This window comes from Chrysemys picta, chromosome 11 (assembly GCF_011386835.1).
Source record: "Chrysemys picta bellii isolate R12L10 chromosome 11, ASM1138683v2, whole genome shotgun sequence".
Classification (NCBI taxonomy): domain Eukaryota; kingdom Metazoa; phylum Chordata; order Testudines; family Emydidae; genus Chrysemys; species Chrysemys picta.
The window spans coordinates 34,862,078-34,882,428 of record NC_088801.1 but is presented as its reverse complement, the minus strand read 5'-3'; the positions used below and the strand labels follow the sequence as shown (position 1 = coordinate 34,882,428).

Here is a 20,351-nt window from a genome sequence, read left to right as displayed (position 1 = left end):
AGGTTGCTCTGCCAAACAGAAGCACTGTGCAAAAAATACAAGTATTGTTCATCCTTTATGGCTGCTAAAACCTTTCTCTCGTGCAATAGGATCCCTGGTGGAGGAAGAGGAAATATCTGCTTGGTAGCATTCTCAGTCAAGAGTCAGGCCAACTTGTCCATAGGATGATCTGGAAGTTCTCATCACATTTATTCATACCATTTTGGAAATTGAGGAACCTTTGTCTACATCATTTCAATCCAAACAAGGTCCTCTTAAAACGAAAAGTAAAAAAGGCAAAGCAGTTTATCCTATTCCGCAGTCACTAGAAAAAATAGTGTAAATCAGAACAATTCAAGCCAGAAAGAGAGAGTACAAGAAACCGAGCCTCATGAAAATTGGTCCAAAAGGACAATGTTCTAAAATTCTCATCCATTCCAAATATTGATCCCGCCTTCTTATACCTGCACCAAGAGTGCTTTCTGTGTAGGAAGATATTGATCTCAGTAGATGGAGCAGGGGCCTGAGACTTTGTTGGTTTTTTTTTTTTTTTTAAAGACATTTCCCTAAAACACATGATGATTTTAATCCTACACCTGTCTGAAGGATGGCATGCTTCACTTTCACAAAATAGATTTGAAAAGGAGTTGGCATCTATTTTTTTAAACAATTATTTTCCCCATCAAATTCTGATGGCTCCAGCATCTCTATTAATTAATTGCTTAGAAGGAAGGATGACATGCATGGGCAAATGTATGGCCTAGTAATCCTAGACAAGGGTTACTTGTAACTCCAAATTAATTCCTCACCTCAGCTTTTTCCAGGGATCTGGAGAAAAAAACCTGTATCATTTTTTACACAAATGAAACAATCAGCCCAGTTCCCACAGATCACTAAAGTCAGGAATTCTGCTTCAGGTTCTTCAGATCCCCAAAGGACTGGAGGTTTTTGCCAAGTTTTAGATGAGTGAAACTTAAATTGATCTGTTAATAATGTCTGCTTTTGCACAAGGCCTCTAGCCTGCCAGATATGAGCGAACACATCAAATGAGTTCCTGTATTTAACGGATGTAGAGCAGCATTTCTCCAGCTTCTCCAATATTAGCAATTTATTTAGCAATTCATGCAGGGATGTTGCACGATCACAAATGGATGTGTGATTGGAAAGTTGGAAAGGGAAATGGTAGGAGACAATTTCTCTTTGAGATGCACAATTTATGAAAATGTTTGAATGTCCCTTTAAAAAAATAAATCCTTCACTGCTGTATGTTCCATTCCCAATTTATGCTTTGACTCTGGGCCACCACTATCAATCAATCACCATATATTCTGCTCTTCTAATGTCTAGAAAGCTAATGGCTATTCAGCTGTTCAAGTTGAGAGAGGATGGGGATACAATTACACTAGTTCTCGGACAATCATCTTCTAATAAAAACTTGATCATTCAGAATAACAACCTTGCAAACATGCTGAACATGTCAGATTCTTGGACACTGTGGTTTCCTCATTAATCTGCTGAAGAGCTGTGTCTCCCTTGAGGAAATATCTATGCAATTCAGTTCAAGGCAAACATTGGTTTGGGAATAACAAAAAACATTGTTGCATTTGTTAATCAGGAATTAAAATGTTTCAGCTCTCCTGAATGTTTCAGCTCTGCAATGTCTATCATGTTGGCATGATAGTTGTATGCATGCGTAGAGTCCTATGGATGACTGTGTATCTTCATATTTCTTGCTGGAAAATAGGCATTATCGGACCCATAGTGTGACATATGTTAACACTTCCTTACCTAGTAGTGTTTGTCCTGGACTGGTGAAATCTGAAAAAAGGAACTTAGAAGCTGCCTCCAGACTTAGAATGGGTAGGATAACCCAGTAGTTGTGGCCAGTGCAACTGCTGCTTACACTGAGAAACCTTAATTACAGGTAAGAGAACTAATTTTATCCATCCCAGAAGGATGGTTACATCTTTCCTCTGTGCTGCAGTAACTGCTGCTGCAATGTGATCGCCATTTTAGGGTCTTCTTTTGTGCACTACTATCCACTGTGGATAAATTGCCTTCTTTCATTAATTGATCAATATTACTGTTAAGTATCAAATGTTTTAGTACCAGGGCTTCAGATTCCTTTTTCTGCTGATTGAGGATATTCTATTAGCCAAAGAATTAGTTTAAGAATTAATTAGGTGATGCAAATTATGGGACTATTCATTTGTAATAGTTTAAAATTGGAAATATTCTCTGTAAATCTTTTTGTGTGTGTGTATGGATTTTAAAGTTAGCCAAGGTAACCTTATAGTGGGTATTTCCCCCCCTCTCTTTTCCTGTGGTTAGTGTGCTAGTATACACATGGCTATCTGGAGCAGCAGGAGTCTTTCTCTCTCTTTTTCCCTCTCCTCCTGCTCCCCTGTTGCTGCCTCTGGCAGCAATGAACATATTACTGTGCTGCCACCATCGTGGTAACCAACAGTAGAAGGCTCCTGCCTGGAAGCACCTTCTGCAGCAAAGGCTACGTCAATGCACGAAAGTAACTATGAATATACAGCCACCCACTGCTACACAAAATATACTAGGTACACAGAAAATTGAGTATAACGAGTGTAGGGCAAAAAGTAGTTCTAATATGACACCTCTTTGTTTGGAAAGAGAGAGAGAGAATGCCTAAATTCAGATTTCTTGTTTTATGAAGGCTCAAGGTTTTTATGGTTCCAATTAAATCTTTGCATGTGATATCATCAGATGTTCTTTCTGAATAAAAGCAAAGGAATAATAGGCTGACGTTAGCAATTTTCATGGCCTAATGTTCTAATACATATTCAACCTTGCTTCCTTTTACCTTATGCATTTACCTAAAATTGACAAGAAGTTAGAGAATGCACTACTTTTTCTACTGGTCACTTCTGAATTTGCTATGAATGAACACTAAGCTTTTCCCCTTCCCCACAGACTATAAATAACTCAGAAGCATGAATCTACACAAAGATGTCACACAGCCTGATTTCATTAAAGATCAACAATGTACATATTTTGAATGTCTGACAAACACTAGCTCAATAGTGTTTTGTTATTTTTTGTTTTTGTTTTTTTTCCCTTTTATAGCTGGAAGATGATGGAAAGCTATTCTATACACTGGATGATGGTCACACCAGATTTACTGATATCATCCAGCTTGTGGAGTTCTACCAGCTCAATAAAGGAGTATTACCTTGCAAGTTAAAACACTATTGTGCCCGAATTGCTCTTTAACCAAAACCAAGTTGGTTCACCAAATAGAAAAAAGGAGATGCTAGAACACTTTTCCAAGGCAATTCCTTGGGGGGGGGGGGGGGGCGAAGAGTCATTATATTGAAATAGTTGTGAATTTCAGATGCAAAGAAAAGTTTATATGCTCTGTACAGAAAGTACTTTGCATTCTAATTGTCACTGCAAAATAACTTTACAGTCAAATGAACTTGAGAAAAAAATATTTCATGTGAAATTATGTAATGTTGCAGCACTGGAATCTTTTTCAAATGCAAACAGATATTTTTAATATTATGCAACTTTATTTACCAAAATAAAATTGGAGAGTGCCTCCTTGTTAGTAATAGATGACTAATAAATGAGTTAATTGCATTCAGAAATACTCTACACTGTGGAATAAAAATTTTGTGTAACATCAACTTTGGGTGGAAAAAACTAGAAGCTGGATTGTACTTAATTTGTAATAAAACAATTATTTTGCACTATATTTTTAAATGCTATTTTGTGGCTTATTCCATTCAAAAGTGAAAATATTCTGAATTAACCCATTAAAATTACTTCTAATATCTTGACTAATTCTGGATCAGTTGTGTTATGAATTGTACTATTGCTGCTGTAAACCTTTATAGGTTTTCTCTTAAGTAGTGACTTGAACCACATTTTATTATACATATTTGGAACATATATGCATATGAGCATGCATATATGTATTTTGTAGTGCACATAATGTGCATGTGTACATGTGCAATCTTTTATTTATCCATAGGCACTTAAGAGGGCCCTGATTTTAGTGTTATATTTTGGAAGTAAGGGTATGTGGAATGCTATCCCCTCCCAAGATAAGAGTTAAACTGGATTGTGGTTGTCTGTCTGTGTGTGGTTCAAAAAAAAAAAAAAAAAAAAACCCTCCCCAAACGATTGCCTACAATATTAACAGTCTGATTGCTGATAAGATTGCACTATTGACCAATTGGAAAGCAATTAGTTCAAATTTGCAATATTAGTGACCAGCCCATTTCCAAAAACCCTTTAAATAGCCACTCAGCTTCTAGTATTTCCATAAAAACTAACAAACAAACAAATACCCCTCCCCAATCTGTGCCACACACCAGAGCCCCTTCCCTCTTGAATGTTTTTCAAAATGACAGTAGAGCCCGACGGCTTGTCTACACTTGAAATACCTCAGTGTAGTACCACTGCTGCACCACTGTAGCACTTCAGTGTAGACACTAACTATGCCAACAGGAGGGGTTCCCCATTGAGACAGGTAGTTCCTGTTCCCGTCAAAGGAAGAACTCTTCCATCAACCTAATGTTGTCTATAGTGGGGGTTAGGTCAGCTAACTACACCACTCGGGGGAATTGATTTTTCACATTCCTGTGTCATGTAGTTAAGCTGGCATAATTTTCTACTAGAGCCTAGGCCTAGGAGAAGCAACATTCCAGAATGTGCATTGAAGATGCAACTTGTGTTGCCCATCATCTCATTCAAATTAATACTAAATTTTAAGGTTTTTGCATCCCAAATACATTCAACTTTTAAATTAAACCTGAAACTAAACTCAAATTTTATTCTAAGAATAATTTTAATTAAAAATGCTCCCAAGCTCCTATTGCATTATTTAATGAAATTTATTGAACCCCAGTTTAACCATGTATATAGGTTTACTTGTGGGCATTGCACGGCTCCAGGCAAATGTGAGAAAGAGAGAAACATCCTCCACATCACTATCTGAGACAAATAATGACCACAAGTTGTCATCTGACACCTAAAACAAGTTGTTTACTTTGGTCCATTTCATAGCGGGAAAGTGTCATTTTCAAAAATACCATAATTGCCATTCTGGCAGTCAAGTCATCAGCTTTCTCAGTAGAAAAGTTAACCCCTGAATGAAAGTGGAGACTGAATCCTTTCACCTTGGGTCCCTCTAGGTCAGGGATGAGAAATGTAAGTTCAGAAGTTTGAACTACCAACTTTGCTTTATCTATCCTATGGACAGAGGACTCCATGGCTCTCCAATCCAGAACTTTTCACAAATGTTAATTTAAGGGAAAAATATAGTACAGTGAGCTGGCATACTGTTTGAACATTTTTAATGCTTTTCACCTGGGCAGTATTCAAGACAAAAATGTTTTTTTTTTGTTTTTTTTTTTTTTACTTTAACAACCCTTCTGACAAAATAGTCTAAAGCAGAAAATTATGCTGAAATTCATCTGAGAATGTAAAATCTTATTTTCAAATATGCACATTTTCTTTTATTTGTGTAGTGTTTGAGAGCATTGATAAAACCCAAACATTACAAGTAGTAAAAATCAAAGTTGGTATTTCAAAACACTTTAAAAAAAAAGTTTTTTGATCAAATTATAGTGGTAGAAGTACCCAAAAAGCAACTTCAAGGAGAGGTTAACATGTAAACTATGGGCATTCTAAAAAAGTCTTAAACAGGCAAAATTGTACAGACTTGTTTATCAAGCTCTCTGTTAGCCACTCATTAAGGTTACACAGGGTAGACTGTGCCTCATTTGCAGTAAAAGTTGGAAGCCACATAATGAATAAGACACATGAATCTCACCCAGGATAACTTACTTCTATCCTTGCCTCTACCACAAACTTTCAATGTGATGCTGTCACTTAAACCAAAAATTTGCCAGGTGGCCCCCTAATTATGTATTTCTCATTTTCTTGGTGCCCAAGTTGAGAAAGCAATCCAGAGATCATGAGTTCCAATGCTGGCTCCACCATTTAATTTCTATGTGACTTTGGGACTCTCTGACAGCTTCCTCATCTGCAAAATAGGGAAGATACTTTCTCACCTACCTCATGTTGTGAGGATTAGTTAGTGTCTGCACAATGCATGGAATGTATAAAGGGTGAAATTTGAGACACACTGAAGACAATGGCAAAACTCCTGTACATTAACAATATTAAATATTTTCAAAAATTGTTCCAAGACGTCTCAAGTTGGGTGCCCAATTGTTGAGGAACCATAATTAATGCGCACACTTCAAATTTTGGCTGTAGTCTCTGTGCCTCCGTTTGCACTCTGTAAAATGGGGATGAGAGGAATGTTTATCTCAAATGAACATGCACTCATTAAAGTTTGAGAGACACTTTGATGCTACAGCATTGACTGTTACAGAAAACCTCTTGAAAAGAGAATTCAGTATTCAGTGCAGAATTTGGATGGTGAACAGTAAATAAGGCATAGTGACACACACTGTATGATGAGAATAAAAAAGTATTAAACAGCTACCTCATTCTTTGAGAATGTTTTATCCTGTGCCCTGAGGGAGGGGATCTGTGGGGAAAGAAAATTGATTATACAATTTTAAGGACTATCAAATACATATGTTCAAAGAGCAGAATTCAGTTTACATGACACATCTGCCATTTCCTAACTCTTAATGTAAAGTAAAAAACTCCAAGGTTTTATTAAGATTGTAAATTTTTTGTATGTAACAGGCAAGTCCTCAATTCAACAAAGCATTTTATGTGCTCAAGTCAAATTGACTTAAAGCACATGCTTAAAGTTAAGTATGATCTGAAGTGCTTTGAGTCATGGCTAACCTAATAAATACTACAGCTTTAGCTATATAATTGGCTAAAATTTGGTTCTTTCAGGAAGAATTCAGTCTTCTGTCAAAAGTTGCCAGTGGTATAGGCATTCTAGTTTTGGGATTGTAGTATTCAGTTTTCTCTGAGGGAAGAAAAATCTATTTTGTAGATTTCTTTTTTTATTAAATATTGTCAACTGACTTTACCTTTCCTGGTTCAAGAGATCAATCATTTTGTTTTTAATATGATATACAATTTGAAATTGTCATTTTCACCAAAAGAAGAGCAGCTGACTCTAATTTAATTTATATTTTGAGTGTTAAACATTTTTATAAATATGTAATTGGAAGCCTCCACACTATCAGTCAATGAGATTTTACTACCTTTTTATTGGTTTTCCAAATGTTTTACAGTTATTTTGTTTGCAAACATATGGAAGCAAGACATAATTTAAACCAATTCTCCCATTCAGTTAATACAATTTAATTTTTTTATTACTTCTCTGATATTTTAAATTATCATATAGCATTGGAATGTAATTTTTCCTAATTCAGGCCATAGCTGAAGATTTCACTGAAGTCATCCGAGATGGGACACACTGTGTTATTTGACGCTTGCAAGCTTTCGGAGGTTAAACACTTGATGGTCTATGCATAATCAATGTGTATGGTAGCCCAATTAATGTTAACTTTAATGAAATGTATGAATATTTAAAATGTAATGAATCTGGCTTTATAGTCCAACCGAAAGAAATGTGAACAATATTGAAAGTTGGCCTCTGGATGTCAGCAGTGTATCATGGAATTCCTACCATCTGCTGTTATTTGCTTATTGCCTCCTGGAAATATCTGTGACTGGCGGTCTCCACGCACCTTCAGAACACCCAGTGCTTTTTCCTCTTATAAATTATTCACTTGTTCTGTACCAATTAGTTCTACCAGTTGCTAGGTTTGTTATCAAGTTAAGCTTCAAGACAAGAACCTGAACTCAATGAATGATTAAAAATTTATTAGTAGAGATGATTAAATATGCAGATAGTCTGTGAAGCTTGTTCTTGAAACCATTACATTACCTTTTTAATACTAATGATTTGTATAATTAATTAAAAAAAAAGCCTGAAAGAATTTTTTTAAAAGCAGAGTAGGACATGAGAGAGGTTCACTGCCTCCTCTGCATTTAATCCTATCACATGAGATGGTAGTAAAGTTATTTGCTGACAGAAAATTTTTGCTTTTTTCCCCCTTTAAAATAATTGTCATTAATGGTTTCAAGCTCCCCACAGACTAGGGCCTATCAACTCAAAGCCGCACCAGACCCTCCTATAACAGATGCAAAATCTGCAGCCATATCTCCACTGCTACAATGATCTATACCTCCCACAGCGCACCTTTTAAGATCTATGGGGCCAACACATGCAGTATACCTTATCTAGTGCACTAAACGCCCCCAATAACAACTGTGTGTGTAAAATGAGACCATCACTATGCTCCTGAATGAACTCACCCAGAAAAAGACACAAACACCATATCACCCCTGGGGAAACACTTTTCACAGAATGATCACTACCTATATGACTTCTCAGTCCTCGTCTTCAAAGGAAACCTGCACAACACCTTTAACAGAGCTTAACTTCATAATTTTGCTAGACACTAAAAATCATGATCTTAATAAAGACACTGGATTTATGGCTTATTACCACAATCTGTAACCCACTAAACCCGCACTTTTGTCCTGTGACTGCGGAGGTGTTAATGAGCCACTTCACCTTGAATAATCCCTTGGAATATGTGTTAATTTCTTATGCTAAACAATCTGTTCCACCTTGAGTACCTTTCCCAGACCTGAAGAGCTCTGTGCAACTCGAAAGCTTGTTTGTTTCACCAACAGAAGTTGGTCCAGTGAAAAATACTACCTCACTCACCTTGTCCTTACAATAAGGGCTTGTCTCCACCTACAGCACTCCGCTGCATCTGATGAAGAGCTCTCCTGTCAGCATAATAAAACCAATGAGTGGTGGAATAGCGCTGTCTACACTGGTGCTTATGTGGGTGTAATTTATGTCACTCGGGGCTGTGTGCTTTATTCACACCCTTGAGTGACAAGTTATGCCGACATAAACTGTAGTATAGACATAGCCTAAATGTTGATATTCTGGCTTCACCTGTCAGATGTACATTTAGGATGGGTAAATTCCACATTGAAGTGTGCTTGGATAAATAGTGAGCTACACAAAGTAAAAGCTTAATTTTATTTTCACTTTTCCCACTCCTAACTTGTGAATAGTGTTTGAGGCTGCAGCTTTTATGTCCTTTGACTTAACATGTTTTCCAATCCATAAATATATTTGAGATCACTTCACTTGTAATATCCATTTTCAAATGTGTGTTGACTTCTTTATTCTGCTGAAGTTTGATTTTTAGGGTGGAATTTGAGAACATGTAGACTATCTGAGGATAATTAAAATATTCATTTTTTCCTACTGTTTACCTCATCCTAACTTAGTAGCATTTTTAATATTGCAAATAGGGCTATGCATAATGTTTTCGTTCCATACAAATTGTACTTTTTTCATCATGGATATAAGTTAAGGTGATTTTGTTTTCCAATACTTATTTCAAACTACTGACCGTTTCCCCACTTTTGAAAACAGTAGTTAGTAACTGAATATTATAAGTAAAACATCTTAAGATGATTTTATTTGAACACCTTACACTCGAACACTTCTTGTCTTTCACATGATGTGCCAGGGCCAGATTCTGCTTTTAGTTACACCTGAAGAAGGCCCCTGGCGCAATAATTTTGAGGATGTGTCACTGGACTCATTTTCCACACTCTGGATTATTACCCCAGTGCAGTACTACTTCACATCTGTACCCAAAGGCCCAGTTTATGCTTCTGTAGTAGGAAAGAAAACCTAAGGCCCCAGTCCTACAAAGACTTATGCAAGTGCTTAACTTTATGTACCTGGAGTAGGCCTATTGACTTCACTGGCGTTACTCACAGTGCATAAAATTAAGCAGATATGTAAGTCTTTGCAGGATTGAGACCTAAGACTTCAAAATTGGAAATCTTCAATGCACTATCAGTGAAGGTGTAACCCAGTGGTTTTCAAACTTTTTTCATTTGTGGATTCCTACAAAATTTTGAATGGAGATATGGACCCCTTTGGAAATCTTAGACATAGTCTGTGGGCCCCCCAGGGGTTTGCAGACCACAGGTTGAAAACCACTGGTGAAATAAAATGCTTTCATTGTAGTTGCAATGGGAATAATAGCTCACACACACACACACACTCTCTCTCTGTATGAAAATGTTCTAGGTTTACACTAACTGTCTCATGCCTGTCTTTTCTTTGAGGTAAATTAAGAGACGCATATGAAGAGAAATTAAATAATGTTTTGCCTTATTTCCTCTTTTTGTGCTCTGTAAATTGATAACACTATTGGCAGTTAATGCTATTTGTTGCAAAAATGGGAGTGATCTTACCTACAATAAACAGCTGGTAATAGGATGCTTACACTTGAAATGATATTGTTCTCTGTTTTGTACAGGACCTTTTATGCTGCTAGTGGTCAGTAAATAAAAAACATATAAGGAATCCATATTATACACATCAATGAAAACTATATTAGAAGCTAACAAACACAATAGGAATAAACTGTTGTTTCACCCATTCCCAGAGAGTAGTTATTAGTGGTTCACAGTCATGCTGGAAGGGTATAATGAGTGGGGTCCTGCAGGCATCAGTTCTGGGTCTGGTTCTGTTCTATATCTTCATCACTGATTTAGATAATGGCATACAGAGTACACTTATAAAGTTTGCAGATGATACCAAGATGGGAGGAGTTGCAAGAGCTTTGGAGGATAGGATTAAAATTCAAAATGATCTGGACAAACTGGAGAAATGGTCTGAAGTAAATGGGATGAAATTCAATAAGGACAAATGCAAAGTACTCCACTTAGGAAGGAACAATCAGTTGTACACATACAGAATGGGAAATGATTGCCTAGGAAGGAGTACTACAGAAAGGGATCTGGGGGTCATAGTGGACCACAAGCTAAATATGAGTCAACAGTATAACGCTGTTGCAAAAAAAGTGAACATCATTCTGGGATGTATTAGCAGGAGTCTTGTAAACAAGACACAAGAAGTAATTCATCTGCTGTACTCCACGCTGATTAGGCCTCAGCTGGAGTATTGTGTCCAGTTTTGGGCACCACATTTCAGGAAGGATGTGGACAAATCGGAGAGAGTCCAGAGAAGAGCAACAAAAATGATTAAAGGTCTGGAAAACATGACCTATGAGGAAAGATTGAAAAAATTGGGTTTGTTTAATTTGGAAAAGAGCAGACTGAGGGGACATGATAATGGTTTTCAAGTATGTAAAAGGTTGTTTCAAGGAGGAGGGAGAAAAATTGTTTTTCTTAACCTCTGAGGATAGGACAAGAAGCAATGGGCTTAAATTGAAGCAAGGGAGGTTTAGGTTGGACATTAGGAAAAAATTCCTAACTGTCAGGGTGGTTAAGTACTGTAATAAATTGCCTAGGGAGGTAGAGGAATCTCCATCATTAGAGATTTTTAAGAGCAGGTTAGACAAACACCTGTCAGGAATGGTCTAGATAATACTTAGTCCTGCCACGAGTGCAGGGGACTGGACTAGATGACCTCTCGAGGTCCCTTTCTGTCCTATGAGTCTATAGGTAGCTATAAATCAATTGCCACACCATTTCACAGCATATTTAGTGGTGCTGAGGTGCGAAAAAGGGATTCCCCACAAAATGACCCAAAGAAAGAAGTGAAGCTGTAGGAGAAAATACTTGTAATAAGCCAATAGCTTGCTTTTTGCTTAGGATAGTGCCATTTACTACAAAAGGATTTTTGATTGTCGTTGTTAGTTCTATTAAATAAATAATATAATGAATAAAATTACTATATCGGCCATCAGAAACATCTGTTCCACTCCTACTGCTTCTTTCATTTTGAACTAAGGCTAAACATCTTGTGTGAATTCAGAATCAGAAGAATGAACCTACTGTTGCCATCACATTAGTTCTAAAGATCAGAAAGAACTAGCTGATGGTATTCTTTCTGGGTTTTTTTTCTCTTTTCTCTCCCTGCACAACTTCTTTTCCTTTATCCTTTTCTCTTTGCACAATTTCATCTCACCTTTCATTTTAAACTTTGAACTACTTTGAACTACTACTACTGGTGAATGACCTATCATGGAGGAGCATTTGATTGCTGGATATATTTTACACTCTTCAGGGACAGGGAATGCGTCTTGTCTATTTTCTGTAAATTTGCAGAGTGATATAAGTGTTCTATAACAACAAAAGTGCAACTGGAAGTAAAGTGCTACACCCACATGTGTCATTAATGTGACAAATCTGCTTCTGGGGAAATGTGGCAATGAAGGGTTAAAGCACATGTACTTATTGTGATGCTTGGGAAAGAGATGCTTTCAAAGCAGTAATGATGAAAAAAATGGTATAATGATAAACTGCATATTAACTTACAATGTGATGTGGGTGGCAAAAAAGCCAGTGCAATACTACGTTGTTCAGGCAGAGAAATAGCATCATGGAGCAGGGGCTAATTAACCTCTTCACAGAGCAGTGGTTTGCCTGCATTTGGAGTATGCTGGACAGTTTGCTTGCCCCCAGTTCAAGGAAGAAATCAGCACATTGGAAGTGATCCAAAGAAAAGCTACAAAAATGATGAAGAACTTGGAAGGCCTGACCTTCAAGCAAAGGCTAATAAACTACTGTAACTTGGCCAAACATAGACTATGGGAGTGGGTATTACAAGTCGACAAATAAATAGAGGAAAGGCATGAACATTAACAAGGGGAAGAATAACTGAGGATATTAGGAAGAAACCAAAAAAAAAAAAGTCTGAGCTGTAGGTCAGGTGGATTAGGGAACAAATTTCCAAGGGAAGTGATGGAGGTATTCAAATTTAAGAGCATACAAGGTTGTGAAGAAAGTCGTATAGGAAACAATTGTGCACTAATTGGTGGCACACTGGATAGACTTATTCTTCAGCAATCCTGAACTTATAACTCAAGAGCCTCTTGTTGCTGGAAGGGTCCTTGCAAGGGTTTATTTGGAATCTGTCCGATCGGAGAATCTGGTGCTCTGGCTGGTATCATACTGCCGGAAAGAAACAGCCCTCACAAGTTTGCTCTCCCGCTCAGACTGTGTGGAGGAATGCAGAACAAATAAAGAGAGGTCAGGAAGAAATGAGACAAAGAAATGTCACCTTCAATCCAGTAGCCAAGAAGCTTGGGAGAAAAATGAAGTATGAGAAAGACAAACTAATCAGTGGAGCAGTCTAACATTGCTTGGTGATGTTGCACCAATCTGTGATGACAGTTCGTTGCGATGAGGCAGCATGGCAATGTGATTGATTTGTTTTGTGGCCTTCTCTAACTTGAGTTTTTTACACTGAGCTTGTGGCTCTCCAGCCCTTCCAGACTAATGGTTCCAACAGGTATTTTTAATGTTTGACATTCTATGAAGAGACACTTTAATAAATAAGCCAGTTGTTCTAGAGCTGTGGCCTCTTGAATGAAGTCCTCATACTCTTCAAAGTTTCATCAGATATTTAAAATGTAAAGGTAAGTTAACTGCCCCGTCATGATGATGAACCTGCCACCAATCAAGATGGTGCAAGAAATTGAGCAGGTGGAACCCTAATCAGCATGAACTTTTACAAAAGGTAATTTAATTTAAAAGAACAATCATTCCAGGTGACCTCAATAAGCCAGACTGTTGTTATAAAAGCAAATACACATGTTGACAGCTACACCCATAAATTTGGAAACTGCAAATATGTTCAGTGTAAAGTAATGAAAGTTCTTTTTAAAAGCTCTTATTCTGCCCTTGTACTATTTTAGGAAGCACTCTTCTTTCCTGTTATAGCTTTCTTTTCACATGTAATCTCTATATGGGACATTGATTTTTAAAAATGTTCTGATTATTTTTCATAATGCCACTCCTGTCACACACTGCAAGTGCAGGTATTCATACATAGCATTTTGAACTCAGTGACAAATAGGCTCAATAAAACCCTCCCCTCCCCAAAGAAACAAAACGTACAGTCCCCTTTATTGTGTCCTTGGGCAAAGATCTCTGCAATAGGACATGCAGCATGTCCTTAAACTCAGCAAACGCCAGCTCTGTTGGAACAATAGAGAGGAAATTCCAGAATCAAGGAATACCACTAAGCATGTCACCCGTAGGAGAAAGATGAGAATCTGTCTTGTAACATGAGCACCACTTTCATATCTGACTACAGAGTATGCGACTAAATTATTGTAGTGAACACAAGGTGTCTCTTCTTCTTGCTCTCTATCTGTCTCTTCTTCCTCTCCACCATTTTGTCTCTCTAAGTACTCCTGTGGCTTTCACTTGAGCACTGTACAGGCATGCATGGACTTCACAATCCCCCTCCCCAGTGAAGTAGCAAGGTAGTAGTATTCCCACTTTGCAGTTGGGTCCTGCAACAGATACAGAGAGATTTAAGGGTCATGCCTGATGCTATACGGTGTTTGTAGAAGAACCAGGAACTGAAGCCAAATCTCAGTTCTGTAACTTAACTACAAGACTTTTTTTGTTAGGGACTAATTTGTATAGACCCTTTGTTTGAAAAATGTGACTTCTGGGGTATTGAAGGACGAATGGATCAAACTTTTCTTTCTGAAGGCACTGAGGTTTGTAGTCATTCTAATCTCTCTTGGAAAAGAGTTCCAGATCTGTGGGTTAGTTGCTGAGTATGCTCTGTCTCCAGCTTCCCTCTTGAGGCTCACAATTCAACTGCTCTAGCCATGGGAGACTATGATCTTATAGGATGAGATTTATAGATTCCAAGGCCAGAAAGGACCATTGTGATCATCTAGTCTGACCTCTTGTATAGCACAGACCACAGAACTTCCCTAAAATAATTCCTAGAGCATATCTTTTAGAAAAACGCCCCATCTTGATTTAAAAATTGTCCATGTTGCCATGACCCTTGATAAATTGTTTCAGTGGTTACTGTTAAAATTTTACAGTTTATTTCCAGTTTGAATTTGTGTTTAGCTTCCATGTTATACCTTTCTCTACTACTAGACTGAAGAGCCTATTATTGAATATTTGTTCCCCATGTAGGTACCTATAGCCTGTAATGAAGTCATCCATTAACCTTCTCTTTGTTAAGATAAATTCAAGAAGCTCAATCTATTTATCACTCTAAGGCATGTTTTCTAATTCTTTAATCATTCTTATGGCTCTTCTCTGAAGGCTCTTCAATTTGTCAACATTCTTCTTGAACTGTGGGCACCAGAACTGGACACAGTATTTCAGCAGCGGTCACACCAGTGCCAAATGTAGGGGCAAAATAATCTGTCTACTTAGATTCCCCTGCTTATGCAGCAAAGGATTACATTAGCTCTTTTGGTGACTGCTTCACATTGAGAGGTCACGTTCAGGGGTGGTGATTATCCACCCCAACCCCTAGTCATGTGATAGCATCCCCGTGTCCTGTCCGTATGACCTACATTCTTTGTTCCTAGATGTATACATTTACAATTAGCCACATTAAAACACAAGTTGTTTGCTTGCATCCTGTTTACCAAGTGATCCAGATCGCTCTGAATCAGTGACCTGATTGCACAAGTAAGTTGGGTCAGTGCCCTGAAGGCGAAGACCAAAACCTTGAATTTGATGTGGAATTTAACAGCAAACCGGTGAAGACAGCATAATACAGAGGTGGCATGTGCCCTGCAACCTGGGTGGCTTAGAGGGCTGCTGAGATTTATCAGCTGGAGCATTTTAAAAATTGTCTGCTATGGTAATTGAGCTTTGAGGTCACTAATGCATTGTCATGATGAACAAGTCTGCATTCTAGCATTGCGTAGCCGTCTGGCCTGCAATAGGTGAAAAGGGAGCTTATTGCAACTATATTCTGAAGTGGTGAAAAGTCTAGGTAAAGAACAAGACTACCGCCCCTTTTAATGATCTCAGGCTAGAGCTTCCCCTGGAGGTGATAAGGTCCTCCCCCACCAGCAGCAGTTACCACTATGTGAGTTTAAAACAAGAACAACAACAAAATATTAAGGATTGGTTCTTCCAACCAAATCAGAAAATGTCACTGTTTTGAAGGCGACTGGAAGATTTCAGCTTCCTTATTGGAGCTGAGTAGTGAACAGAGGCCTGGCAATGAAATATCCTTTTGCGCATAAGAGATCTCACTTTCGTTATGGAGTAGGAAAGCTTTTACAAGTGGCTGCCATTCATATTATGAGTATCCACATTTTTTACCCCAAATCCAAAACAAATCTGAATATTCACCCTATGCACAGCCGATGCAGCAGTTTTCTTTTAACTCATGCATGAGGGTGATTGGGTGTTTTTTCAGCATTAAAATGTTGGGGGTTTGTAAATCTGAAACACCTCTAACCCGCATACACACATTTTTCCATGCTATGAAAAATATAACATGAAAATCTATGAGTTTGATATTATGTGGCAACTTGGGTTCAAGTTGAATGTACATTATTTTGGTATAAAGTGTATTTGGTTGAGTGGATATATCTGAAAGGTTGTATTATGCCAAAGAGCAAGCAGCGTCTAACAGGTACTGGTGAAATTCACATGATTGACCCCTAACTGATAAAATGGGTCAATAACATGCCAATGGAAAAGTGCCTTTGTACAGACTCAACAAGGAGTCTGGTGGCACCTTAAAGACTAACAGATTTATTTGGGCATAAGCTTTCGTGGGTAAAAACCTCACTTCTTCAGATGCATAGAGTGAAAGTTACAGATGCAGGCATTATATACTGACACATGGAGAGCAGGGAGTTACTTCGCAAGTGGAGAACCAGTGTTGACAGGGCCAATTCAATCAGGGTGGATGTAGTCCACTCCCAATAATAGATGAGGAGGTGTCAATTCCAGGAGAGGAAAAGCTGCTTCTGTAATGCTTCTCACCCACAACCACTTCAGATTTCGGGACAACTTATACCTTCAAGTCAGTGGCACTGCTATGGGTACCCGCATGGCCCCACCTGCATGCCAATCCATGACTAAGAGCTTCCTGTCATCACTGTCCTGTGCCTGTCACTACTGGCCAATCACTACAGGACTTCGATATGAATATGGAAGATGCCTATGCATGAATTCATTTAACGTGGAGACACCGTTGCACACCAGTGTCCACAAGGTATTAGACAGGATGAGGATCATAATCCAATGGCAAGCAGACGATTGGAGACCTTCATCTACCTTCACAGCCATTGAGAGAAAATGTCTCTTCAGGTTCCAGACAAACAGAGATCCAGTTTTCCCCCAAGTCCTCAGTGGCAGAGCAGGTAGATCAATAAACAATTTGTCTCACTGGATTTCCCTGGGGGGAGGGGAGAGAGAGAAAGAGCTAAAAAACAAACAACAACAAAAACCACACAAGCCCCCATTGATAGCCCTGTGATTACCTCAGGGTAGTCACCTCGGATGTAGGAAATCCAGGTTCAAGTCAAGTCCCTGTTCTACTTGATTTGGATCAAGGACTTGAACTTGGCTTCTCTTATCCCAGGTGAGTGCCTTAACCACTGGTCTATTGGCTATTCTGGGGATTGTGGGAGTTTCTGAGAGTGAGGCTGTGTTTGATATGTGCTGTGTGCACAAGCTGTCTTTCTGTTAGTTTGGTTTTGCTTTGTTACTGGTTTGGTTTTTTTTAGGGATGGTGGTGTTTCCCTTCCCCCTGCTTTTTACCTATGCAGGACACAGGGGACTCATTCAGAGGTCCATTTCAGATGGGTTTAGCACTCTCACCCACAGATATGGGGTTTGATGTGTGCCTGCGTATCCTGTTCTGTGGAGGACCTATTGCTGAGTATAGGTGAGGTTATTGGCTGTATCAACATAAAATCTGCCTTTCAAGCAAATCTATAGTGATCTTCGTGACCCAGAAGCAGTTTGTCAATTGTTTGGTCCTGGCAGGGCTCTGGGTCAGGAGTCTTTTGTTGCAGTTTTCCCTTTGTTTACCCCTGTAATTAAACCAGTTTTCCCCAGTCCCTCCTTTCCTTTGCAATGAGACCCTCGTGTCTGATCTCTCCTGCTATGGGAAGATAGTTTCTCCTGTTTGGATGATCCTGCTAGCGTGTAAGAGCCCAGATATAAGGTATGACGTTATTCCCAACACCAGGTTTATGTGGTTTTAAATGACCCTAAGCAGTCCTGGAGATGGGACAGATTATACAGTGTTTGCCACCACTGAGAGTATGAAATGTTACTTGTGTGGTGAACCTGGTCACGTGAGGGGATCATGTCCATGTACCACTGGCTCTGGAGTAAGGGGGAAGGGACATCATAGGGCCAGCAGAAGACAAAGGTTCTCTCTGCACAACTTGGATCTGCTCTCCCTCCTCTCCCTAGATGGTCTGCTGCTGTTCAGGGGACAGTCCTCTACTGTGGTCCCATCACCTGTGCTCAAACAGAAATGAGTCCTGGAGTCTGAAGAGCACCTCCTCATAGAGCAAGTGGAGACAGTTGCTGGAGATGGTGGTGAGAAGCAGACTAGTGAAACAGATCTGCCTGGGGCTGTTATTAAAAAGGCCAAACATTTGGAAGCCTCTGAGGTGTCAGCCGTGGCTGTGGGTGGAGCCTTACAGGCCCCTGTGGAACAAGATAACATGGCTCTGGGTGAAGGCTCCATGCCTGGCATAGCAATCCTTCAGGCCCCTGATTGTACATGCCATCGTGCTTGCCACTCCTGAGAGGAGAGAGACATCAGCCACTCCCACGGAGTGCATCTCCCTTGTGAGTGATGGGGGTGCTGCAGCAGTAGCCCAATGCTCTTCTGAGCTTGTGGAATCTGAAGGTGAAGAGGAGGAGGAGGATGACCTCTGAGTCCTTGCTGGTCCCTGATGTCGCAGCCAGTCAGCTCGACAAGAGGGTGGGCAAAGTTTGCACGAGATCAGTGATTTCTTAGGTAGCACTAAAGAGGAGCAGTGAGTTGAGGTTGGGGCCTGTTTCCCTGGTTTGGTGTGCTTTGCCCATCTAGCTGCTCTTATTTTGAGAGACACCTCTATCGATTGCAGGAAACTTTTTTCTCTCAGGAAGTTGCTGAGTAAGGTTAGGAAGCATTCAGGGAGGGTTCAGGGCATATTGACTTCCCCTTGGATCATGTCTCTCCAGATACCCCACTTTCCATTGTTTCTCTCTTCTCTGTACTGGGCTTTTCTGACATCCCACCACTCTCTCAGGGACTCACACAAGGACTTCTTCTGCGGCTGCCAATGCTACCAGAACTCAGCCTGGGTGAAATTCAAGTTCTGCAACAGTTTAGCATTAAAGTGTCAGTAGGAAGCATGCACAGGAACAGGGAGAGACATAATTATAGTCAGACAAGTAGTGTGAGAGAAGTACCAGCTTCTGAGGTGCTTACTGAAGGGGAAAGTGTAGGGAGTCCTGATTTGGGCCTGTTTCATCCAGCTGCATGACACCGACGTTCCCACAAGGTATTATTTATTTATTTTTGGTTTAGAGAAAAAGACTTATAGATCACCAGAAGATTCACTGTCTCGGCTACCTGGCGGTCATCTGATGACTGACACTGCAGAGATCTGGAGAGCAGCTATTTCCTTTTACAGTTTTGTATTTGCCTGAAGCCTGTGATGTCCAGGTAATGGATGAGCTGTACCAGGTGTTGCCCAGTCTGAGTGGCAAGGAGATGTGGTATCTGAATGCACCTCTCTTTGTAGGAGCTCTCTTGCAGTCCTGCAGCTCTCTATGGGTAATACCCCAGGTTTCAATAGACAGCCCTCTGAATATTATAAACACTTTTGGAACCTTATTGGTTCTGATATTTTCCTGGTAGTGTTGAAGTGTGTCCAGGAGAAGAAGGTGCATGTCACGGGTCACTAATTACCCCTGCTGCCAAAGAAAGGGGACCTTTATGATTTAGGGAAATGAGACCTGTTTCCCTTCTCTGTTCTGGTTATAAAATCCTATCCGCGGTTTTAGCAAATAGGCAGATGGACTCTTTGATGCACCTTGATCAAACATATTGTATCCCTAAACCACTGTATTTTTGATAACTTGTTTTTAATTTGTGGTATTTTTACTATAAGAAAACTTTTTAATCTGCATGTGGGGTTTATTTCAGTGGACCAGGCAAAAGCCACGGTGAACTCTGTCAAAAGCTATCTTTTTAAAAATTGAAAAGCACTTGGGATTGGGCCAGTGTTTACATCATATATTTTTTTATTGTGTCATACCATTTTTAGTGTTTTAAAGATTAATGGGGGTCTTAGCCGCTACTTCCCAGTATGCAAAGGCATTTATCAGGAATGCCGTCTGCCTGGGGTGTTCTATGCCCTGAGCCTGGAGCCAAGTGACCAGCCTCTCTGTGCCATGGGTGCTGGATGCTTTCCCAGTCTGTCTATTGACTTGTGCAGATGACATCTCCACTTTCGTCACGTCTGAGGGTGATGTGCAGGCACTTTGCCTCTGTTTGTGAGTATACAAATAGGCATTCTCTTCCCAAATCAATTGGACTAAGAGTAATTTGATTTTACTGAGTTCTTGTGCAG

At 39.4% G+C, this 20,351-nt stretch overlaps 1 protein-coding gene across 4 annotated transcripts in view; it reads left to right on the top strand.

Annotated features, from left to right (window-relative positions):
• Positions 1-3,706, top strand: part of GRB14 (growth factor receptor bound protein 14) — a 105,642-nt gene extending 101,936 nt beyond the window's left edge. For 2 of the 4 annotated variants that reach the window (XM_005290374.5, XM_024114808.3), the window contains one exon: positions 3,076-3,706. In XM_005290374.5, the coding sequence (XP_005290431.1) occupies positions 3,076-3,222 (147 nt within the window). In that variant the 3' untranslated portion in view covers positions 3,223-3,706. The other 2 variants (XR_010591580.1, XM_065561775.1) reach the window with 2 other exon arrangements.
• The last annotated feature ends 16,645 nt before the right edge of the window (positions 3,707-20,351 follow it).